We start from the raw sequence: 26,803 nt of genomic DNA on the forward strand, positions 1-26,803 counted from the left end.
ATAGAATTTCCCTTTGGATTCTGTAAGAACATGCACTTGCAACTTTCTTAACCCTATGGCATTATCAAGTAAAAAGTTAATCTTTTTTATGATCCAAAATACATAATGCTGAATTTTAACAGGTACATAACATGCCTTATCGTAAATCAACCTGTATGGAGTCATCCCTGAAATTTTATTGATTGCAGTTCAGTAAGCCCATCGCGCATCAACCAATTTCTTGAACCAGGTTTTTCGGTTAGGGCAACCCGTCTTCTCAAATATGATCTTGAATTCTGAAAAGAACTATCGCTTATCCTGCATTGGTGTTTGACTGGTGGCAAAGTAGTTCACAATATCAGCAACCTGAGGGCCGCATGACATGTCGGTGATAGGATGGATGATGTCTAACATTGTCAACTCTGGCAGTCTCCATCGCACATCATGGATCGGTGTTGCATCTATCTCTGTGGACTGCCCCTAAGATTCAAGTAACGCGCTAATTGATGGAACTTTTTCATCAATTACCTTAAGTTGTTCAGGAGCTTCATTCTTAAATGCACCATTAGGACCAAATTCTGAAAATAGCTCCAGCGTATCCAAGTCATCCACCACATCTAATGCATGTACTTCCAAATCATCACACCCAGTTAGCGTCTTATTAAACATGTTCATTTCTAGTGTCATATTTCTGAATGTGATCTTGAGTACTCCGCTTCGACAGTTAATCAAGGCATTAGAAGTAGTAAGGAATGGTCGGCCAAGAATAATGGGGGTCTGATATATGGTGGAAACAGGCTGCTACATGTCCAAAACAGCAAAGTCCACTGAGTAGTAAAATTTTTCGACTTGAATCAATACATCCTCAACAACCCCTTGTGGAGCTTTTACGGATCTGCCTGCTAACTATAGCATCATAGTAGTCTTCTTCAACTCACCTAAACCTAGTTGTTCATATATCGAAAATGGGAGCAGGTTGACACTATTCCCCAGATCAAGTAGAGCTCTCCCAATATGAGATTCACCAATCATGATTGAAATGGTGGGAGAACCAGGGTCTCTAAGATTCTGCGGAGTCTGACTTAATATCAATGCGCTCCCTGCTTAGTCAAGAAAGTCTTTTTCTTCACGTTCAATTTCCTTTTTACTATGCATAGGTCTTTCTGAAATTTTGCACATGCAGGGATTTTCTGTATGGCCTCCAGAAGTGGGATGTTGATTTTCACCTATTTGAATATTTCTTGGATCTCAGTGTGATACTTATTCTTTTGATCAGATGTCAATCGCTGAGGATAGGGTACCCCAGGTTGATACTCCTTAACCGGCTCATCCTCCTTATTATCTAACTTTGTTAAACTTGAGCTGGCTTCATCTGATTTTTCTTTTCCCTCATCTAGCTCAGTTGTCACTTCAGGTGCTGGAGTAACTGTTTGTTAATCAGTGGACATTTTAGGACGGATAACTTCTTTTTTGCTTCACAAGGTGATAACTGCCTTAGTTGACTCAAAAGCATCCCCTGAAACATTGTGCACCGGTTGCAGTTGCTGTCTATATACTTAGGGATTAGGCTGAGGTTGTGCAGGGAATTTCAATTTTTCCATGGTGTTCACCTGCATACTTATCTTATTCATGGCATCTTTCAATTCACTAAAGGATTGATTGCTCTGATTGTTGGTCGTGACCTGAATCTGCATGAATTATTGAAACATGTTCGCTATCAGTGTCATGCTATCATCAAGAGATTTATTTGTTGGAATAGGAGCTAAATTTGGTTGAAATCCCGGTGGTGCGTAGCTCTGAGAAATTTATTGTGGCTAATATTGCGGCTAAGGAGCTGCAACTAGGTGATATGTGAGTTGCGGAGGTGGTGCATAAGGTTGAGGAACTTGCTGATACCACGAGGATGATGGACCGAGCTGATCATTCCTCCATGAGAGGTTCAGATGATTCCTCTATCCTGGGTTATAAGTGTTCGAGAACAACTGATTCTGCATTGTGTTGAGCCAATTCGCAAATGTCATCCGATCAAATCTACTCTTTAGCCATACTAGTAGGAATTCGCAATCTTGAGGTCTGTGGTTTGAGGTCTCATAGATAGAGCAATTCTCAGCTTTCGCTTTTTCTGATTCCATAACCTATAGTTTCTTAGACAATGCAACAACAAGAGCCTATAAGCTAGTTTCCTCTTTGAGCTCGCATTTGCCTCCACCACTGATCGCTCTGAGAGGTTGTGCTGCTATTGGTGTCCGTTCATGACGTGTGTTCCATTGTTGGGCATTCTCAGCTAAATGATCGAAGAATGATAGAGCCTCATCTGGTTCCTTGGGGAAGAACTCCTTGTTGCACATAGTCTGAACAAATTTTTTACACGCAGGGGTTAGAGCAGTATAAAAATAATTCACTAACCTCCAAGATTCGAATCCGTGGTGTGGACATATGTTCATTAGGTCCTTGAATCTTTCCCAGCAAGCCTAGAATGTCTCGTCACCTTTTTGCATAAACTAACTAATCTTCTCCTGCAGGTACTGAGTTCTCTAAAAAAGAAAGAACTTATGTAAGAACTCACGCTGCATTTCAGTCCAGCTAGTAATAGAGTTAGGTCACAGAGAATTAAACCTGATTTTTGCCTTCTCTTTCAAAGAAAAGGGAAACAAGCGCAGTTTGATATACTCATTAGTTCCAGCCCTATTAATGAAAGTGATGCAGACCAACTCAAAATCTGTCAAGTATTGGTATGGACTCTCAAAATCCATCCTGTGAAATTGGGGTATCACAAATAACATACCATGCTTAATATTGAAGTTTGGTGCATCTTGTGGCAACACAATGCATGAAGGTGTATATGTGCGTGTAGGCTGTAAAAAATCCTGAAGTGTACGTGGTGTAGGTGCAGCCATGACTTCCTCAAAGAAATGATCAAACATATTACTCAAATCAATATCCGAATCACTCGCAAAAGTAATAGGAGAACAATCAGATTCTGTGCTCTGTGTGTCCTTACCGATATTAGGTGAAATTTTTGACAGTCTATTCAAATTATCTCGAACCCAGGGCATCAAACATCAATGCAAGCAGCAGAAATCCACTAACACAACAACAAACAAGCATGATCAATTTTTTTTCCAAATATTTCAATTTTTTTATTTTTTTTATTTTTTTATTTTTTTTTATTTTTTTTATTTTGATTTTTATTATTTTTTTAATTAATGAAAAATATAAAATAATTGGAAAAACACAAAATTTGAAATTAAAACTAACACTCCCCGACAACGACGCCAAAAACTTGACTTACTCTAAAAATGAGCAGCTTAGAAGCTATCCCAAGTATAGGAGTTCTATTGTGTAATATTCAACCCAAATGCTAGATCGTCTCCTCAGGGAATGTGGTTTAATCTCAAATTTTATGTTTTTCCAATCGAAAATAAAAAGTTATTGAACTTATTTCAAATTCAGAATTTTCAAGATTATTTGAGATTTCTTATGACCAATTAAATGAACATACAAATTAAACCCTAATTCTGGCATGCACTAAATTTAATAACGATAAACAGAAAACCTACATCTAATTAGATAGACATCGAAACATGTGTTAAACTTCGGAATAGAAAAGACGGTAACCTTAACACGTAATTAAAACACACAATAATAAAGCTCAATTAAACACAAATATGTGCAATAAAAACCAAATGTTTAACAAAATTAAGAACTTGAATTAAGACCAAACTTAAACACAAACACGAACTCAACAACAATTTAATGCTTAACAACCTAAACGATAACTGAGCACGATAAAAACGAACACTTTAATAAGGCTACCCTAAACTAAGTCGAGCTTCAACAAAAATTAAATTTTAAAAAGGACAACTAATTTAATTTCTAAAAACAAAAACAATTTTTTTTCTTTTTGTATTTTATTCTTTTTTTACTTAGGAAAATAAATAACTAAATAAACTAAAATATTAATAAAACACTTTAAATAATATTCAAAATTTAAAATTTTCAAGTTTGAGAGAGAGAGAGAAATAAAGCTTAAGGGAGTCCTCGGGTGTGCTTGGCAGCAAGGTGGCCTGGCTAGTTGTCCTAGTCTGCAACAGTGGAAGCAGGTTCTTGAGGGGTCTCGGGTTTCAACAGCAAAGGGGGGGCTGGTGCTTCAGGTGGCTGTAGGAATTGGCGGTGGTTTTGTTGACAATAGCAGCTGGAGTGGTGGACGGAGCAGAGAGAAGTGGTAGGTGTAGGCTAGCCTCGGGTGGTTGGCTAGTGCATGGCTGGAGTTCTCGGCTGTGGGTGGTTGTGCAGCAGTGAGATAGCCGGCTGGAGGAAAGAGAGGGAGAGCAGCAGAGAAGGGAGAAAGGAAGGAAAAAAAAAAAAAGGGAAGCTGAGAAGGGAAAGGGAGAGATAGAAAAAAAAAAGAGGGCGCTGAGAGAGTTTGAGAGAAGGAGAGGGAATGAGAAAGTCGAATGAGAGAGCAGAGGTGCGGGAGAGAAGAAGGAGTGAGTGAGCGAATGAGAGAGTGAGAGAGGGAAAGGAAGAAAGGTGAGAGAGTTCGGGGGCTATGTGAGAAAAGAGGGAGGAAGAGAAAAATATAAGGGGAGGGGGAGAACATACCCTACCCAGCGAGACCCGACAAGAGGACCTGACCCGACCTGCATGGCCGGGTCACATCAGCTTTATATTTTTTTATTTTTTTATTTTCCTTATTTATGTGTTTCTTGGCGAACAATGGTGATTTTGACCCTTCTAGAGCCCATTTATGTCAAATCTCAAAGCAGAGAAGTTGTAGATAATCTTCTTATGTTTCTCTAAAATTTTGAATCGTCTTGATCGGAGATCAAAAGGAAAAGTTATACGCGAATTATGAGCTGATGCCGGTTTTAGCTCCCGAAAATTTTCCTGGGATAAAAAAAATGCCAAAAATTCATAAATTGCTTAATAAACCTAGAGATTGTAAATAAGACACCTTGTTAAAATATTGAAAGTAATTAGACCTTTAACTAAAAATATAAGCCCTAATGCACGAATTAAAACGCCTAATTACGCAGTTTAAGCGCATAATTAGTACAGAAGGTTCAATTCTTATGTCAGTAGTCCCTACGTGTTTTTCTGTGGCACCAACCCTATACAATGGTATAGGATCAGCTCTGTTGACCTCGTAGGTCACACCCAATTTTGATAATGACAAATACTCAAATATTTGATGGCTGTCCAGTTTATGTGCATTTATATAATTAGCAAATCAAATTGATGGCATTTTATGTTGTAATTCATTATTATTCAATTTGGGTCTGTAATAGTAATTAGGGAAAAGGGTCTGTAAAAATTAATGATTTACCTGCATGGTAGGATAGCTAAAAAGACCTAGACTAACCTTAGGTCCCCCATGCATGCATAAATAAGTTCCCTATTAAAATTAAGTTAATCATCATATCAATAGGAACAGCATTTCAAAGAGAAAAGGGCCGAAAATGCGAAAATTGGCATGTTCGGTTGACCGAACTCAGTTACACTGAGATCCTCAGTCGACCGAACTCCCATTGGGTCAACAAGTTGACCTCTCAGTTGACCAACTAGAAGTATATAGGCAAGCCCTTGTCGACCGAACCTCCCTGGGTCAACAAGTTGACCGCTCGATTGACCGAACCAGAAGTATATAGGCAACTCCCTAGCCGGTTGAACCCCCACGTGGGAAATTCAAACTGTTTGGTCGACCGAACCTCCTAGTTCGAATTAACTCGATCAACCGAACAGCGCGGATTTGTAAATGGCCTTTGAAACCTTCAAGTTTGGTCGACCGTCCTTCTAGTTCAAATTTCTCCCAGTTGACCAAACCTAGCCACTTGGTCAATCAAACCTTAAGTTCAGTCGACTGGTGCTCTCGGGTTGGCAAGAATTACCAAGGTTAAAACACGGTTAAAATTTATTAACCTCAGTTAAAATTTTTATAAAATGACTAATAAATCCTAAACATTTATAATTTTGGGGAATTCTATATATACCTCCTCATTTGCAAAAATTAGTCAATGATTAGCAATCTTAATTAGAAAAAATCCTCTGAAATGCAAAATTTTCTACCTCCATTTTTAAGCCTCTTACACTCATTCTTACTCACTCTTATTGCCAAAATCATTTTGTAAGTGTGCTTGAGTATTCTTATCATTAGGCTTAAGCTCTCTCTTGTTCTTGTTGATTGAGATTATTTTATTAGAGAGCAAAGCTTCAAGTTTCCTTAGGAAACTTTGTTAATAAGTCTTCCTTAGGAATACTTCGTTAAGCTTTTGGGTTTTGCATTGTCATTGCAATACTCAAGGAGTTCACATTGGATTTTGGTTGCTAAAAATATTCTTCAAATCATTTTCAAAATATCTCGTGTTTATTTTGGAGAAATACATTTTGAGATATTTGCTTGACTGCTAAAGATCTATGTTGCTATATCATGTGATTGAGATTATCCTCTTGACATGAAGATTAAATAAATTTTTACAAACCATTGTTGAATATCTCTTGGGGTTTATTTTGAGGAAAACATTTGTTGAGATATTTGAAGTATGTTTATGATCTTTGTTGTTGCATTGTGATTGAGAATATTATTTTGACACAAAGATCCTATCACTTACATTCTCACATACTGATTGCATTATTTGCATAAATCTTTGAGAGTAGACACTAAGGCTACACAAAGCTTCTCTTATCATATCATTTGGTAGTGTATTGATTACATTAGTACATAATCTGCTTAGTTGAGAAGTATAATGATTGTACGCAAATTTTATTGTGAAATCCATTGTATACCAGGCGTGGCCTAAGGGGGCGGTAATCCAGCCTGGTAAGGATTGTTTATAAGGGTTAAGGTCTACCCTGTGCTAATTGACGTGGTTGTTTAGGTGCCGCTCCACCCTTTAAGTGAGCTTCTAGTGGTAATCATTTTGCTTGTTAGCCAAGGCGGGGACATAGCCAGTTTGCCGAACCTCGATAATATTTCTAGGTTTCATCTCTATTTACTTCTTTGTTGTGCATGCTTAGCTAAATTATTTGGGCAGTTTAATTTTTGCTGTATATTTATATTCATTTACTTATATGCACTAGATTGACCCTAGGCTTGTGTAATACTGATGTTAGGGGATTGACCTAGTGGATAAAATTTGAAAATACCAATTCACCCCCTCTCTTGGGATTATGGTAAAGCTAACAAATGGTATCAGAGCCACATAGCATAGACTCAATAGTTATTTTGCAAATGATCTAAGATGGCTCATAGCACCGTGACCCCTTTCTCGGAGGGACCCTCTTCCACACGACCTTCGATTTTCAGTGGTATTAATTACATGTTCTGAAAATAAAGGATGCGCATCTACCTTCAAAATATAGATTAGAAGGTGTGAAGGATTGTCTCTAAGGGAGATTATGTTCCTATGAAAACAAAGGGTGAGACTAGAGTTCCTAAAACTAAGGAAGAATATAATAATGATTATATGAAAACTATTAGTTTGAATGCCATTTCTATGAATAATTTGTATTGTGGTCTTGATGTGAATGAGTTTAATAGAGTAATGGCATATGCTACTACAAAAGAAATTAAGGATAAATTAGAAATCACCTGTGAAGGCACTAGGGATTTGAAAGATAGTAGGGTAGATATGCTGACTAGTGAATATGAAGCTTTTAGGATGAATGTTGTTGAGTCCATTCAGAGTATGTGCACTAGATTCACACATATTATAAACTCACTGCACTCATTAGGTAATACCTATCCTACATATGAAATGATTAGGAAAGTCCTTGGAGGCTTGCCTCTTGTGAATTGATAGGTTCACTGATCGCCTATGAACTAGCCATAAATGAGAGACTTAATGAACATAATAGGGTGAAGAAGTTGACTGCATTGAAAACATCCATTAATACATCTAGTGAATGCAGCGAACCTGATTCTAAGGATGATATGGCCATGTTAACTAGAAAATTCAGCAGATTCTTCAGGAAGAATAGAAAGTCATACAAAAGATATAAGGAGTCTGCATCTGATAAGGGAGAGTCGAGTAAAAGAAAGGAAAAGTCAAACTCTCCTACATGCTATAACTGCAATAAGGTTGGGCATATCAAGCCGGATTGCCCACTATTGAAAAAGGATGCTAGGAAAAAGAAGAAAGCAATGAAAGAGGGTACTTCATGGGATAAACTAAGTAACAATGACTCAGACTCAGACCAGTGAATCAAACTCAGACCGCAGTGACTCAAAGGTTGCTAATCTGTACTTGATGGCACATGATGATGAGGTATTGTCTTCTTGCTATTTATCTTCATATTACTCTTCTAATGATTGTGAATCTGATAGCATGCCTACTTTTAGAGAATTGCAATTTGAATATATTCGTGTATCCAAACTATTGAATAAAATGCCCAAGGAGAATGATGTTTTGAAAAAGAAATGCGAGAATTGGTCAAAATTATTTGAAATGGCAAAAACTTCTCATGCTTCGATTCTTAAATAAAATGATTTGAAAATTGATGAGCTTGAAAGAAAATTGGAGGATAGCTCCAAAATTGTTTTTAAATTCACCGAGGGCCAACGCAATTTTGAAAAACTACTTAGAGCCCAAAGAAATTCTCTTAGTAAAGAGGGTCTTGGTTTTAATGGCGTTGAGAATGTTACATGACCTAATCTTTACTTGGAACAGTTCACACGTGAATCAAAATCTCAAATACCACCTAAAGATCCTAAGTTTAGAATGAAATATTTCAAATGCAAGCAAATCAGTCATATTCAATTTGATTACCCACTTAGAAATAGACATGTGAAAATTCAACAGGTGTGGGTAGTTAAGGGTGATCCAGTCACTAACCCCCGTGGACCCAACATAATTTGGGGACCAGCGTCACTTACTTAGTCTATCTTTTAGGTATGTTTAAGATCATCCTCTTCAAATGACAGGTGGTACCTGGATAGTGAGAGCTCATGGCACATGATCGGCAACAAGGCAAAATTCGCTTCAATTGCTCCCAAGGATGGAGGGTACGTGACATTTGGGGACAATGCAAAGGGACGCATCATCAGTGTAGGTAAGGTCAGTAAGGATCCTTCCCTAGTTATTGATAATGTTTTATTAGTTGATGGCTTGAAGAATAATTTGTTGAGCATTAGTCAATTGTGTGATAAAGGATATGAGGTCTCATTTGAAAATGACAAATGTATAGTTGAAAGTAAATCAGATCATAAAATTCTTTGCACTGCAGATCGCCATGAAAATGTATATACTACTACTTTTGAAAATTTAGCTTCACAACAACTAACTTGTTTTTTTTTCAATAAATAAAACTAGTTGGTTATGTCATAGGCACTTAGGACACACTAGCATGGACTTGTTGTCAAAACTGGTAAGAAAAGATCAAGGCTTGCCTAACACACCATTTGTGAAAGATAAAATCTATGATGCATGTCAAATGGGTAAGCAAACAAGATTCAGCTTTCAGAAAAATAAATTTATATCTACCACTAGACCACTTGAAATGCTTCACTTGGATTTGTTTGGTCCTAATTCTATGCAAAGTCTTTGTGGAAAATCATATACTTTTGTCATTGTTGATGACTATTCTAGGTTCACATGGGTGCTATTTCTCTCACATAAAAATGAATCATGTGAACAGTTTACTAAGCTTTGCAAGAGAATTCAAAATAAAAAAGGCTATAAGATAACTCACATAAGAAGTGATAGAGACACTAAATTTAAAAATGAAGGCATAGAATATTATTGTGACCTAGAGGGTATATAACACAACTTTTCTGCAACTAAGACCCCTAAAAAAAATGGTGTAGTAGAAAGAAAGAATAGGTCATTGCAAGAAATGAGTAGGACCATGTTGAATGAGCATAAACTACCTAAATATTTTTGGGCCGAGGCCATAAATACTGCATGTTATGTCATGAATCGGGTGTTGATTAGACCTTCACTAACTAAAACCTCTTATGAATTGTGGAACAACCATAGACCTAATATTTTCAATTTTCATGTTTTTGGTTGTAAATGCTTTGTACTTAGAGATAATGAGCATCTAGGAAAATTTGATTCTAAATCTAATGAAGGCATTTTCCTAGGTTATTCTTTTAATAGTAAAGCATATAGAGTTTTCAATAAAAGAATCTTAACTGTCATTGAATCTATTCATATTGTATTTGATGAATCTAATCCATTTTCTAAGAAAAATGACAAAGATGACATTGACATAGGAAAATGCTTAGACAAGTTATCTATTGAAAACAATGCAAGTCAGAATTTAGAAATTAATGATAAATCATCTGAAGATAATAACAATGAGAATGAAATTCAAGAGTTGCCCAGGGATTGGAAATTCATTAAAAACCATCCTATAGATCAAATCATAGGTGAACCTTCCCATGTTATAGCCACATGATCTTCCTTGAAAAACCTACTGAGTCATTCTGCTTTCGTGCCCCAAGAAGAACCTAAAAATATTAAAGACGCAATAGAGGATGAGTCTTGGGTGGTGTCTACACAATAAGATTCTAATCATTTTGAAAGAAGCAAAGTGTGGATCCTAGTTCCTAGGCCTAATGATCATACAGTTTTTGGAACAAAATGGGTATATAGAAATAAGAAAGATGAGAATGGGGTAGTAACTAAAAATAAGGCTAGACTAGTTGCCCAAGGTTATAATCAGAAGGAGGGGATTGATTTTGATGAAACCTATGCTCCTATGGCTAGGATGAAAGCCATTCGTATGCTACTTGCTTATACCACTTTTAAAAACTTTAAATTGTTTTAAATAGATGTTAAAAGCACTTTTCTTAATGGCTATATTAATAAAGAAGTGTATGTAGAACAACCACCTAGTTTTGAAAATAATAGATATCCAAATCAGATATATCGGTTGTCCAAAGCCTTGTATGGATTGAAACAAGCTCCTAGAGCTTTGTGTGAGAGGCTTAGTGATTTTTTACTAGAAAATGGGTTTACCCGTGGCAAAATTAACACTACTCTTTTCATCAAATCCAAAATTGATGATATGCTTATCGTTCAAATTTATATTGATGATATCATTTTTGGAGCAACTAATAATGAGTTGTGCAATGAGTTTGTCAAATGCATGCAAAGTGAATTTGAAAGGAGCATGATGGGTGAACTTAGTTTCTTTCTAGGGCTACAAATTAAACAAGCTAAATATGGAACTTTCATATGCCAATCTAAATATGTCAAGGATTTGCTAAAGAAATTTAATATGGAAGATAGTAAAATTCTTGGTACTCCTATTAGTTCTTCCATCAAACTTGATAAAGATGAGCAAGGAATCCCTATTGAGGTGAAATTGTATCGTGGCATGATTGGGAGTCTTCTATATCTTACAGCTAGTAGGCCTGATATTATGTTTAGTGTGTTTATGTGTGCTAGGTTTCAAGCTGCCCCTAAGGAATCTCATCTATTAGTAGTTAAACAGATCCTTAGGTATCTAGTTGGAACCATATAGTTAGGATTATTGTATCCTAAGCATATGACTTTTGAGATTGTTAGTTGATGTTGACTTTGCTGGTCATAAGGTTGATAGGAAGAGTACTAGTGGCATTTGTCACTATTTGGACAATCTCTGGTTTATTGGTTCTCTAAGAAACAAAACTCAGTTGTCTTATCCACAACCGAAGCAGAATATATTGCGGCTGGAAGTTGTTGTGCTCAAACTCTTTATATGAAACAACTTATGAATTTTGGGTTGCACTATGATAGGTACTGATTAAATGTGATAATACTAGTGCAATCAATATTTCTAAGAATCCTATCTCACATTCATGAACTAAACACATTGAGATTAGACATCATTTCCTTCGTGATCATGTGTAGAAAGGTGATGTGGCACTTGAGTTTGTGTGCACAAATGAATAATGGGCTAACATTTTCACTAAACCACTTCCAGAAAATAGGTTCATACAAATTAGACGTGAACTAGGTCTCATGCATAGTAGAGATGCTTCCTAGATATTTGATAGAGTGCATCTACTTAGGGGGAGCTTTCTAACAAATCTTAAGTCTAACAATTGATATAATTATTTGTATCTTTCATTGGTTTATACTTTATGAATTTATTTGTGTTTCGCAATGCATAATTCTCATTTCTACTACATGATGATGACGATATTTATGTTTTACGTCTTGATCATACTAGAACTGTTTGAGTTAAGTAGTTGTGGATAAACTGTTAATCTTAAAACTCAAAACAGGTCATTTTTATACACGTATTATTGGGAAAATATTCTATTTTCAAACGGCATGCTGCTAAAATTTTAAAAAAATTTCTCAAACTTATCTTGTGTATTAATGTATCATACCCAATGCCTATGGCTATTTAATTCATAGCCCTTCTTGCTGTTGTCAAAAGGGAGAGACTGAGATGAGAGGCAAAAATTGGGTAGTAGTAGTACTTAGTACTTGACAAATTATTAGCATTGAAATTTTTTTACAGTATGCATATTGTCAGGAGGAGCCTTTCAAGGCTATACCCACTTTTTGCACGGTGTATTTGTCATCATCAAAAAGGGGAGAATGCTGACCTCATAGGTCACACCCGGTTTTGATAATGACAAATACTCAAGTATTTGATGGCTATCTAGTTTATATGCTGGTATATAATTAGAAAATCAAATTGATGGCACATGAAGAAGAGCATGAAGACCCTAAAGAATCATTTTATGTTGTAATTCATTATTATTCAATTTGGGTCTGTAATAGTAATTAAGGAAAATGATCTATAATAATTAATGTTTTACCTGCATGGTAGGATAGATAAGCTTAAAAAGACATAGACTGGCCTTAGGTCCCCCATGCATGCATAAATGAGTTCCCTATTAAAATTAAGTTAATCATCATGTCAATAGGAACAATATTTCAACGAGAAAAGGGCCTAAAATACTGAAATTGGCATGTTCAGTCGACTGAACTCAGTTACATTGAGATCTTCGATCGACCGAACTCCCACCAAGCTAACAAGTTAACCTCTCAGTCAATCAACCAAAAGTATATACACATGCCCTGGTCGACTGAACCTTCCTGGGTCAACAAGTTGACCACTCAATCGACCGACGAGAAGTAAACAAGCAATGCCTTGGTCGACCGAACCCCCACGTGGGAAATTCCAACTGCCTAGTCGACTGAACCTCCTAGTTCAAATTAACCCAGTCGACCAAACCACGCGGATTTGAAAAATCGCCTTTGAAACCTTCAAGTCCGATCGACCATCATTCTAATTCAAATTTCTCCTGACAAACCCAGCCACTGGATCAACCGAACCTTAAGTTCGGTCGCCTATGCTCTCAGGTTGGTGAGAATTACCGAGGTTAAAACACGGTTAAAATTTATTAACCTCAGTTAAACTTTTTCTAAAATAACTAATATGTCCTGAACGGTTATAATTTTGGGGAATTCTATATATATCCCATCATTTGCAAAAATTAATCAATGATTAGCAATCTGAATTAGCAAAAATCCTCTCAAACTCAAAATTTCCTACTCTCATTTTTAAGCCTCCTACACTCATTCTTACTCACTTTTATTTCCAAAATCATTTTGTAAGTGTACTTGAGTGTTCTTCTCATTAGGCTTAAACTCTCTCTTGTTCTTGTTGATTGAGATTATTTTATAGGAGAGCAAAGCTTAAAGTTTCCCTAGGAGACTTTGTTCGTAAGTCTTCCTTAGGAATACTTCATTGAGCTTTTGGGTTTTGCATTGTCATTGCAATACTTAAGGAGCTCGCATTGGATTTTGGTTGCTAAAAATATTCTTTAAATTATTTTCAAAATATCTCTTATGCTTATTTTCGAGAAATACATTTTGAGATATTTGCTTGACTACTAAAGATCTATGTTGCTATATCTTGTGAATCAGATTATTCTCTTGACACAAAGATCAAATAAATTCTTACAAACCATTGTTGAATATCTCTTGGGGTTTATTTTGAGAAAAACATTTATTGAGATATTTAAAGAATACTTGTGATCTTTGTTGCTGCATTGTGATTGAGAATATTATTTTGACACAAAGATCCTATCACTTACACTCTCACGTGCTGATTGCATTATTTGCATAAATCTTTGAGAGTAGACACAAAGGCTACACTGAGCTTATCTTATCATATCATTCCGTAGTGTATTGATTACATTGGTACATAATCTACTTAGTTGAGAAGCATATTGATTGTACGCAAATTTTATTGTGAAATCTGTTGTATTCTAAGCGTGGCCTGAGGGGGCAGTAATCCAGCTCGGTGAGAATTGTTTGTAAAGATTGGGGTCAGCCATGTGCTAATTGACCTGGTTGTTTAGGTGCCTCTTTACCTTTTAAGTGATCTTATAAGGGTAATCCTTGTGTTTGTTAGTTAAGGTGGGGACGTAGGCAGTTTGCCAAACCTTGATAACATTTCTAGGTGTCATCTCTATTTACTTCTTTGTTGTGCATGCTTAGATAAATTATTTGTGCAGTTTAATTTTCGTTGTATATTTATATTCATTTACTTATCTGTACTAGATTGACCCTAGGCTTGTGTAATACTACTATTAGGGGATTGACCTAGAGGATAAAATTTGAAAATACCAATTCACCCCCCCCCCTCTTGGGATTATAGTAAAGATAAAAGACTCCTTTCTCGGCAATATTGACACTAGTAAAGTAGGCATCCGCGTTTATCACACTCTTTTTATTACTAATATCCCACCAGGTACACTTGAACTTTTGGACAAGTCTGTTAGCTCCATAGTGAAGCTCTAGAATATCAACTAAGACACCAAAGTAGTCAATTTCTTCATCTCCTTCTGTGCCTAGCACCGCAATCCCACAATTTTGGGTTCTTCTATGCAGTTCAAGGGACTTCATATGAAATCGTAATTCGTTGACAATGCAACCAATGTAGTAGTTAACTTGTTGGTCGAGGCCACATGCCAACGTGTACAAATCTTTACTTGTCGTTGGTTCTTTATTATAATACATGAATTTCATCTATTAATTACAAATGACTTTAGATAAGTAAACCTTCAATATTGAAAATGTATATTTCTTAGAAATCACATAAAATTTTTTACTTACATGGCTCCCAAACCAATTGACAAATTCCTACATATGTCTTTCATCAACATTCCTTTCATTTTGGGCAAGAAGTTCAGCTTTATGTTCGCTATATGCAAGAATATTACATGTTAATGTCAACTGAGTATATATATATATATATATGCATACATAAATACAATGCAAAGTAAGGAGTTTGAAATACGTACTCAATATATGGAACAATTTCATCACAATTATTGAGGACGTTAAAATGCGTCTTTCGTAGGTCATCCATATCAATGAAATCATAAACCCGTGCACCGAACGGCCGAACATTTCCTCGAAATATAGAGTTCCTCGGTTCTTCATCTTTGGCATTAATAGTATGAACGTTTGCATTTCGCTTCTCACAAGTGAACCTTGTCTCAATATCATGTAGATACATTGAGCAAAATGCAAGACGTTCACTGTCAATGTATGTCTCAATGATTGAACCTTTTGATCATACCTTATTGCGCACATACTCCTTTAAAGTGGACAAGAATCTATGCATTTTACATAACATTAGTGACTTCTATGTAGAAAGAAAATGAGGAAATCATGTGAACATTGTAGAAGGACTTTATAATTTACCTCTTAATACGATACATCCACTGATATTGCACCGATCCTCCAATTAATGCCTCCCTTGGTAAATGGATGGCTAGGTGGACCATCACATCAAAGAAAGCTAGCGTAATATTTTCTCCAGCTTACATAGTATGATCACAATGTCCTCCTTTAACCGTGCAAGTACTTTTATGCTCAATTTTTTGGAGCATAACTGTCAGAAGAAGATCCCCAGCTCAATTAGCACTAGGCGAACATCTTTAGTCAAGTGTCTCGTTGTAGGAGGACGTGACAGTCATGACTTTTCATTCCTAGCATCTTCCCTTCCTTCGTGCTTATGCATCGAGCTATGTTCGATGCATAGCCATTAGGGAACTTCACTGATTTCAACCATTCAAAGAATTTATTCTTTTTATCCTTCAAAAATGTGTAACAGGATAATGGCTTGAGAAGTTTGTCTCCATCATGATTCAGATGCAACTGGGGCTGTATTTCCATATCTTCCATATCCCAGCGAGCATTTGTGGTATCCTTTGTCTTCCAATTTATATCTAGCAATGTATATATGACATTCTCACAAATGTTCTTCTCAGTGTGCATGAAATCCAAGTTGTGGCGTAGTGGAAGATCTTTCCAATATAGCAACTCGAAGAAGATGCTTCTCTTTGTCAAATTCAACTCCCACACAGCACATTTCCTTTTTCTACTGCTCGGTGGTTTCCCAAATTTCACATCTCTGATCAACCTGAGTTGGTTTAATATCTCTTCCCCACTTGCTCAGTTCGGCTGCCTTCGTTCAGGTTTTTCATCAAAGCTTCTGATACCACGAGTTCTCCAAGGATGTCCAGGTCGTAAAAAATGACCATAACATATAAAGCATAACTTGCGTCCAATCTTCAAGGATAAGGACCCAGCTAGCATCCTTATTACACACTGGGCATGCTAAGTAACCTTTTGTCCCCAACCCGATAGGTAGCCGTAAGCGGGTAAATCATCAATTATCCACAACAATGCAGCATGCATCTAAAATGTTGTCCCCGTTTCCACATTGAATGTCTCCACTCCTTTTTCCCATAGTTCTTTCAACTCGTAAATTAATGGATGCAGGTATACATCAATATCATTACCAAGTGCTCTCGGTCTAGGAATAAGCAAAAACATATAAATGAAGGGTTGATTCATACATAGCCATGGCAACATATTGTATGACATCATCATAACTGGCCACATGCTATATGGGTTGTTCATGTTACTAAAAGGATTGAACCCATCTGAAGCAAGGTCAAGTCTAATGTTGCGAGGATCAATAGCAAACCATGAATGCATTTTATCAAACTTGGCCCAAGCTTTGGAGTTTGCTAGATGGCCAAGGGTTTTTCAATCTTGAAGACGTTTCCCTTGATGCCATCTCAAATCTGCAGCAGTCTTTTTTCACATATACAATCGTTGCAGTCACATGATTAATGGACAATATCGCAAAACTTTTTGGGGGATCTTTTTACCCTTCTTCTAATTCATTTTATACCTCGGTTCACCACATTCTGGGCACTCATTCTCATTTTCATGTTCACCATAAAAGAGTACACAATCATACCTACACACATGTATTGGAGTGTAACTGAGACCCAATTCACCCATGTATGTCTTCACCTCATAAAAAGACAATGAGGCTTAAATGCATGTTGAATGCGCACTGAGATAATCTATGCGTTGTCCTTACATGAAGCAACTTTATCAAGAACTCTAATTTTGAGAACTTTGTACAGTTTGGATATAGGGGCACCCGTGCATCCCTCACGAGATTAGAAAATGGTTTACTAAATCGATTTAACATACTAGGATCGCAAGGTATGGTACATTTTGAAGTAGATTCATCACCAGTATGCGACACATTGACATCGTCCATGTCCACTACAATCCCCCTTTTCAAGTCGCCTAACATTTTGATTAACCCTTCCAAACATGTATCACCACCTACTATATTTGCCCCCTAATCTTCCTCATCATTATCATCACTCTGAACTCCGTAATCTTCACCATGGAACACCTATGTTGTTGTATATTTTCTCCATTCCAAAGTCTAATAAATGTGCAAGAACCAAATCATTGTGTTTGAATGTTAAGTTTTTGAATTTATTGCAAGGACACCTTATTCTACTAGCTTTGTCTGCACGAGGACGCTCAAAATCTATGAAATCATGTACTCCTTTTACGTATTTTGGAAAAAACCTACCCGAAGCCTTCATCCAACTCTTATCCATCTTCATTAAGTACCCTATAACATGTTCAAGTGAATGGTGTTGATTATATTTTCAAAATGTTTATAACACTTGCATCATGAATCCTAAAATCAACCACCTTCTGTCTAAAGTGTACCGATCCTATCCCATTCAGAAATGTTGCATTTACATTGCAATCAATTGCTCAAATTCCTTCGTTGTTGTCATTATAAATTTCGGCAGCAGCTACTCATGGCTCTCCAAGTACACGATATGGGGGAAGTGAACATGTTGCTAGTTTTGCATCACTAACAAATTTCCATGACACCCCACTATGCACCCAGAGAACACATGTAGAGACACGCGCAAAATATATAATGACAATCGAAAAAGCGAGAACGATGAAAACAATGTAAATACAACTTCATGAACTGTCCACATTGGATAATTCAAGAATGGTTGAAATACAAACATCATTAATCGTAAATAAAACAAATGACTAATAATCAATTGAATTTTAACAATTGATTTGTCTCACATGTACGATTAGGCATGAATATATAGTAACCATTCTTGAATGGGTCTAAACTTCAATGAACACATGAAATAACAGTAATTAATTTGGCAATTTACTTCTTATGGCATTTAGTCCTTGGCCTTGCACTGGTCTTTTATACATTGTTGTTCTTAGCCAAACGTTCTAGATTTTCAATGATATCCCTACTATGCCTCTTTTCTTACGAATTTGAACACATGAGAGGCACGAGTTTGAATGACTTTAAGTTTTAACTGATCATGCATACATATCTTTGAACAAGGTTTTATTTTGGGAAATATTTAACGAAATTTCAGCAGTATGCAGTCTATAAATTTGACATTTTCCCATAAAAATCAGTACCTAAAACAGTATATTGTGTTCGGCAAGGAAATAATTTCAATCATGCAACAACCTAAATTCACTACCAGCATGCAATTCACAATATACTGCATCAGCCATGTAGTTGGCATTCAACACAATTATGCATTCGGAGAGTTGTTCAATCAACAAATCATATAACATAATAACATACATGCAACAAGTTAGAATGTCTCTAAGTTTTAACTGATCATGCATAGGTCGCTTAGATATTATCAAAGATCACGTTAATTTTATGTAATATATATTACACTATAAAATTAGGATATTATAATAAAAGTTTGTTTTTAGAAATTAGAATTTGATTCCAAAGTAAAAGTCAGGAATCAAAATGCAAGCAAAAGGGGAAATCACAGTCTTGCATAAAATGAGAATCGAAATAAATGATCGAAAAATAAACATTAGGAATAGGAATCAACCATTTTGAGTCTGATTCCTATAGTTAATTCTTAATTATCAAACACAAACTAAATTTCTTTTATTATACCTTTTGTAGAAGTAACATCATATTCTAACTATTGTAAGTGTCTACTTTATCTCATATTATACAATTACCTTCTTTTATCACTTCGTCTTTAAATTTTATTTTATTATCATTTTGGGATCTACCTCTAAGTACCTTACATCAACCTACCCTAGTCTTTCTCTTCCATTTTTAATGCATGTATCTAGCACTAATACTTTATAAACAATCTACCTTGCTTGCCAAGAGAAAGCCTACATCTAATTTTATCTTCTTCTTCTTTTTCTCATATCTTCAAGGTTATTACATAATTTTCTCTTAAAAGTATGCGTTCATTATTATAAGATGATACGATATTTAAGATCACATCAATAGAAAATCTCAGATATTTCAGAAACCAGAGGATCATGTTGTCATCATCTCTGCCCCTTTTATAATTATTTAAATATTTTAAAACAAAAAATAAATTTTTTTTTCCACAAGCCGACCAGGACTTCATTGTGAGTACTTTCATTAACTTGGTAATGGCACATCCTGTAGCTGATTTGACTCATACCCCCAGCTACAGACCCTTGACTTTAGAGGCAAAGGTGGTACACCACCTGATCTCCTATAACATTTTGCCCAAGTCAGGATCAAAGGACCATGTGTCCTACTTGGACTACTTTGTTATGTGGTGTCTCTTCACTAGGAAGAAGCTAGACCTGCCTAGATTGATCCTACGGTGGATGTTTGTCAAAACCGTGGGAAAGAGGATCATTTTACCCTACAATGGGATTTTATCTAGGATATTCGTTAGGGAGAGACTAAATAGGTCACCACTTGCCACCATCAAGAAAGTACGACCATCTGATGTTTTCAATTCGACCACCTTAAAGTTGATGGGATACGAGCTGACTGGCAACATGTGGTTGCCTACTGCACATAAGAGAGAGCTGGGAGCTCAGGAGGTCCCACAGGAGCTACCCCATGTACCATCTACCGCCGAGATCATGGTAGCCATTACTGATCTCTCCACCTCATTTCAGGAGTTCCGAGTCTCCATGACTGAGCAAGCATCTTCTTCTCAGGCTAGACTTGACTCCTTTTACAGCGAGTTCACTGATTTCTAGTCCGAGGTGCGGGGTAACTTCCACATCCTTGGTGAGCGACTGCTTGAGATGAATGATGAGGATATTGATGAGCACGACCAGATGGAGCTGAGTGGGGATGAGGGAGATGATGATCATGATGATGGAGAGACTTAGGAGTGCTTCATGAGGATCTAGTTCGTCATTCTACAGCTTCGTATTTTATCATCTTTGTTATTCAGATACATTTCTTTTATTGGGTCTGTACCTACACTTTAAATAGCTTATTTGTCTGTTCCTATTTGACTTTCACTTTCACCATACACAGATACTATGATATGGTGACTGCTATTTGATTATGATATATATATGCAGTACTTTGGTTTGCATGTGATTGTATTTAAATGATTATTCTGTCAAAATACATGCTTAGTATAGAATGTCTCCTGCATAGCGGATGCAGTGGTTGAGAATTGCCTGCTGGTAGACTATAGGTTCTCGCATGCCTTACTCTTGAAATACTGGCTGTTTGAGAACCTATTTTCTACAGGTTAATTTTGGGAAATGTCCTGTTTACAGCCGGCATGCTGCCGAATTTTCTGTAGACATTTGCCCCAAAATGGTAGAGATGATGTGCTTTGTTGTGTGCAAATGTGATCTATACTTAAAATCTAAAGTCTTGCGCTTGTCTCATTTACGTTGTTTGATTAAACTCCTTAGGGCTGGTGTGCATTTATTTTAAATACTAGCAAATTCTTATGGATTGTTTACATCTTTAGACAAAATGTTGGCACTTAATTTAATATCATTTTCTTAATGCCAAATTTCTTAAAACTTGAGTGCGTTTCTAAGAAAATTTGTGGTTTTTGCTCAAGTTGATTAATAAAGAAAATACATATTCTTAGGGGGAGTCCTTTATTTCAAAATCATTAGGCTCTAAGAAAATAAATAAATATATATATATATATATATATATATATATATCCTGCATTCACAGCTATATCTTTTGGAAAATATAATATCAACTGGTATCAATGTGCAAATCTTAGTAAATTTATATTTGATATCATGGTCATTTCAAAACTAACAATATGTCCTTATAACTAGTGGTATTGTTTTAACAATTAGCATCTTCTCTACCACGTAGTTATAACGATTGGTATCAGACTCACACATAAGGGCATACATGTTTGTTTTGGAAACCAAAGATGATTATGATAAAATAAACTTTAAAATTATTTTTTAAAGGATGAGTGAAAACCAAATGAAAGATTAATCTTCATCCTTGCATAATCATCCATTGGGGAGAGTATAGAACATTAAGATTGTTGACGTGCTGCATGCTACTTATACTTCCTCAAATGCATATTTTGTTTGGGTTAATTGATTGAAATATGCTAAATACTATTCACTATAACTCCAAACAGGTCACTTAGGTACAGAATTATGATTGGGAATGGTCTACTTTCAAACGGCATGCTGCTGAAATCTTTAATCTTCCCAATATACTTCTTGTATCTAATTGATATTCTTTGCCTTTGCACTTTATTATTTAACCCTTTTTGTTGTTGCCAAAAGGGGGAGAAGAGGCAAAAGTCGGTAATATTGTTCTTAATTATGCTTACATCTCTTATTACCTTTTACTTTAATTATCTTTATGCATAAAGTCAGGGGGAGCCTTTGTTAGCTGAACCCACTTTTGCATAAGGTATTTGTCATCATCAAAAAGGGGGAGATTGTTGACCTTATTGGTCACACCCAGTTTTGATTATGACAAATACTCTTGACACTAATATTTGTACTGAGAATTGCATGCAGCTTCACCTTATGCGCGCTTAGGACAGAAAGTCATATCATGATGGCGTGAGGTGTTCGTGCGAAGAATGAAGATATATGTGTTGTATTTTGTATTCATTTGATTATTTCTTCATTCTGGGATGTAATTTATTATGGACTGTGCACGTGTATGGCTTGTAATAATTTGCATCATGCATGGTAGGTAGGTATGCTCAAAACGACCATAGTTGGACTTTACGTGCCTACACAGACCCTAGGTCTCTAAACAAATGCACAAAGGTCCCCATTATCATCTTCATATCAGGGGAATTACAACTGGCTAAAACATGGACTTAAACTAAATAGGTTAAGAGGGTTCGGATGACCGAACCTATGTTGTGTAAAGCGGCTCGGGCGACCGAGCCAAGTAAACATATTGACTTAGCTTCGGGCGACCGAACCTCTTTTGAACGTATCTTCCTCGGGCACCCGAATGCTTTTCAGAGCACTTTTCTACTACTCGGGCGACCATCTGTTTACGTTCAAATAGAGGCTCGGGCGACCGAACTACCTAGTTCGGTTAACCGAACTTTGCTTCGGGCACCTGAATCTCGGACATTTGGCCACTAACGTTGTTTCAGCTAACTGAACCTCAACTTAAGCACCCGAACCTCTTAAAATTGATTTTTTGACTGTCTGTTCGGGCACCCAAACCTCGCGGGTTAAAATAATTTTTACTGATTTTTAAATGGGATAAAATGGGTTAATTTTTTTAATGGTCTTTTAGACAATTCTAATAATACCCATTATGTCCCTAACAGTCAAAAAATCCTCCTAGCCTATATATACCAGTTCATTTGTCTTAATTAGAAAGGATTAGCAAACTTGATTACAGCAAAAATTCTCTCAACTCTCAAAACCCTAAAAACCCTATATTAGCCAAATATTCTTTCAGGCACTCACATATTTCTCATTTGTGATTTCTCTAAACATTGTGAGTATTTCAAGGCTATTGTGCTTAACCTACTTTGCTAGAACTCTCACTTGGATTATTTGCTTGATTGATTTTCTTTGAGAGTTTAGCATTAAAGTTCTTCCATGGATTTCATTTGATAAATCTTGTGTGGGAAGACTTTGAGGTTTTTGGTTCTTGCATTATTGTTGCAATTTACCTAAACCCAGTTTTTGTGTGCGAAAATCTTTTATAAAAAGCTAGTCTTTCAAACAACTCTATTGTGCTTTATACATTGAAATATCCTATTGAGTTTATTTGATTTATCTTGCTTAGCATGTTTAAAACTCTGATCTAATTTTGTAATATTCAAATAGTGTGTTTCAAATCTTACTTAGATATACACTCTAGATATAAACTGAAAATATATATATACATGATTGAGTGTTTAGCACACATTAGAGCATTGAGCATATTTACATATCATTCGTGCTTGCATTATTGACTGAGCTATATTGGTGCACTCATCTACTTGTGTTGAAGCACATTTACATGTACAAACAATTTATGCACATTGGTTGTATTCTAGGCACGGGCCTGAAGAGGGAGACTAGTCCTGTAGAATAGTCCTAGATTGGCTTAGACCCGGTTGGGAAAGTTAGGTGCGCCACCCTGTTAAGGTGTGTCGGTTGAGGTCAACCCCTTGAATTGACCTGGTTTGTATAGGTGTCGCTCCACCCTTTTAAGTGAGTATTATAGTGGTAATCCTTGTGCTGGTGTGGCCAAGGCGGGGACGTAGGCACTATTGGCTGAACCTCGATAACATATCGTGCGTGTTCCTTAGATTTCCGCAATTTACATTTACTGCATGTGTATGTGTGTTTGATGATTGCATAGACTAACCCAAGGCTAAATTTCATTGTTGTTAAAATCAGTGGACCTATGCAACAACTTTTTAAATACCCAATTCACCCCCCCCCCCTTGGGGTTGCACCATAACTATCAGTAACGAATCAAAACCGTCACTACTACCGTTTTATTAGTGACGAATCTTCACAAAGCATCACTAATAGTGTTAAATAAATTATTTTTATATGTTTAAAATAAAAATACTATTAGTGACGAATCTAATCCATCACTAATACCTTATTTTTAGTAACAAATTTTCAAAACCGTCACTAATAATGTTAAATAAATTATTTTTATATATTAATACAATAATAGTAGTGATGGTTACTCAACTGTAACTAATAATGACTTTTAGTGACGAATTTAATTCGTCACTAATACCTCAAGAATCGTCACTAATATTTTTCCTGAGATAATTTCTGCACAAAAAATGGTTTCCCACGCTAGTTTGAGCTGGAAAACCAGTTTTAGTGATGAAATTATTATTGGTGATGGTTCTTGAAAATCGTCACTAATACTGCACTTTTAGCGACGAAATTGAAATCATCACTAATACTTTCATCACTAAGAACCATTTTGTTTGTAGCGTGCACCTTGAACGCTTAGCTGAGCTTTGAAATAACTCTCATCACTAGGAAAATACCTAATCAATCTCAATTTTTTAAAATTACCCAGTTCACCCCTCCTCCTTTTAGCTACCTAATTGAACCAACAATCAAAAATCATAGTTAGGTGTTAAGACCCATTTTATTGCAAGTTTTTTTTTTTTTTTTTGCATCGAGGTACTCGAGTATTATATCAAAATGGGGGAATTTTTTTACTACAGAAAACTCTTGTCTTCTATCAATCAAGGAGGTCAACTTCACTCACATTTTTTTAATCGGTACTATCTTGCTACTTCCTATATTCCTCTTAGAGATATCCTTTCTGAATTGTGCAAATGCTTCCTTTGACACAAATCTTCTTGACCATTCCTCATAGGACTTTCTTGAATGTTCATGAGATGGAGTCTCTTCCATTTCCTTTCTTTAGGAAGAGCTTCTTTCTCCTCGTTTGGTCTTGGGGGCCATTGGAATGATGTTTTTCTAGGAGATATTCACAATTTTGGACGGTATTGGACGAAGTGGCCTGATGCAAATATTTGAGGGCTAGGGCATTAGGTGCTTGCAAAAATGAGTTTCTGTGAGTTTTAAATCGACCTCCTCGACTAAAACCGTCTACAGTTTCCCAGGTGCCTAGGGGTTCGGCCCAGGTGCATCGACGTTTTCAAGCAGAAAGTAAGTTGGAATTTGGCACTGACAAAATCGTCCATGGTTTGAGAAAACCATCAACAGTTTGGGGGAAACCGTCCACGATTTAAGGAGAGGAGAAATCGTCCATAGTTTTGTAATTCCATCGACGGTTTGTGTGGGGATTCAAAACCCAAAGGCTATAAATGGCTAGTTTTCAAAGTATTAAATTATTTTCTAAGCTCAATGGCCATAAAATGGCTAGAAGTCCAAATTTCTTTTAAATACAAGGTTCTAGAAATTAATACTTGACTTTGACAATTAGTAAAATATTAATCACAAGCACTTTGCATTTAGTTCATCATTTAGTGCTCATAATCTCTTTTGCTCTATATACTTGGGTGTGATTCATGACTTTAGAGATTAGGGATGAGGAATTCTTTGTGTTGTAATCAGCTCATAGAAGGAGCATCATCAACTTCAATCACATCTTCTTTACTTCTTTAAGTTTTAAAGGGTTCTTAGTGAACCGAGGTTTAAGAGTTCCTGGTGAACCTTGTTTGAAGGCTCTATGTGAGTGTGAAGGGATCTATTCCCTTACTGTGTAAAGGCTAGTCCATCCTTGAAAGAGATCGTATAGTGGATTTTGGAATCCTTGAGTGTGTCTCAAGGCGTGGACGTAGGCAAGGGGTTGAACCACGTTAATATTGTTTGTCAAATTTTTCTTCCCTATTCTCTTAAATTTATATCTTATGCATGATTTACATTGTATATTCTATGATATAACCATTTGTATCTTACCAAGATTTTTCTATTTTTTTAGAAAATAATAAAAATCCACAAAAAGAATCTATTCACCCCCCCCCCCCCAACTAGACTCGACTCTAGGGGCAACAGTAGTGATCAATGTTAGTGTTAAGGGGCATTCCACCATTAGACCACCTCTATTTTTTAATGGAAATGATTTTATTTATTGAAAAAAAAAGATGAGTACATACCTTCAAACTCTTGATTTTGAAATACAAAACATTTTTTCAATATGGGTATACTTATCCAACCATGGTGGAAAATGGTGTGACAAAGCCTAAACCTAGATATGCAGGATCAAATTAAAAGGCATTTATGCACAATAAGAGCCAAGGCAATGAACATGTTATTTTTTGCCCTAGACTGTAGTGAATTTGATAGAGTATCTACTATTGAAATGACTAAGATAATTTGGCACATTCTTGAGGACACTTATGAGGAAATAAATTTACAAAATGCAAATTTGGTTATTGATGAATTTGGCATGTTTGAAAAGGAGGCAAAACAATGATGTGGAAATTCATTACCTCATAGCTATTGAAGACAAAGAAGAGGTATGTGATTCTGCACTTGATGAAAAACCCTCTTATGATGAGTTATGCAATGCTTTAAATGAAATGTGATGGATTTGAGTCTACTGATGTTAAATATAAAGAGCTTAAAAATAAGTTCAATATTTTGGCAAATGAAATTGAATCTTTTAAAAAGGAAAATGAGGATTTGGAAGTTAAGATTATGTCTAGTTCTTCACCAAATGATTTGAAATTGGAAAATAAAATTTTGAAATAAAAATTCAAAAATTCGAATCACGTGCTTTCAAAATTCCTTCATGTAAAAGAGAA

The 26,803-nt window shown here is 36.0% G+C and overlaps 1 protein-coding gene across 1 annotated transcript in view; it reads left to right on the forward strand.

Annotated features, from left to right (window-relative positions):
- Positions 1-8,159: 8,159 nt before the first annotated feature.
- The window catches only part of LOC131153786 (uncharacterized), a 28,643-nt gene continuing 9,999 nt past the window's right edge, over positions 8,160-26,803 (forward strand). Inside the window, exons 1-2 of the mRNA XM_058106245.1 lie at positions 8,160-8,221; positions 8,903-8,983. Coding sequence (XP_057962228.1) covers positions 8,160-8,221; positions 8,903-8,983 — 143 coding nt within the window. The remainder of the gene's footprint in view (positions 8,222-8,902; positions 8,984-26,803) is intronic.

This window comes from Malania oleifera, chromosome 4 (assembly GCF_029873635.1).
Source record: "Malania oleifera isolate guangnan ecotype guangnan chromosome 4, ASM2987363v1, whole genome shotgun sequence".
In the NCBI taxonomy this organism is placed as follows: Eukaryota; Viridiplantae; Streptophyta; class Magnoliopsida; order Santalales; family Ximeniaceae; genus Malania; species Malania oleifera.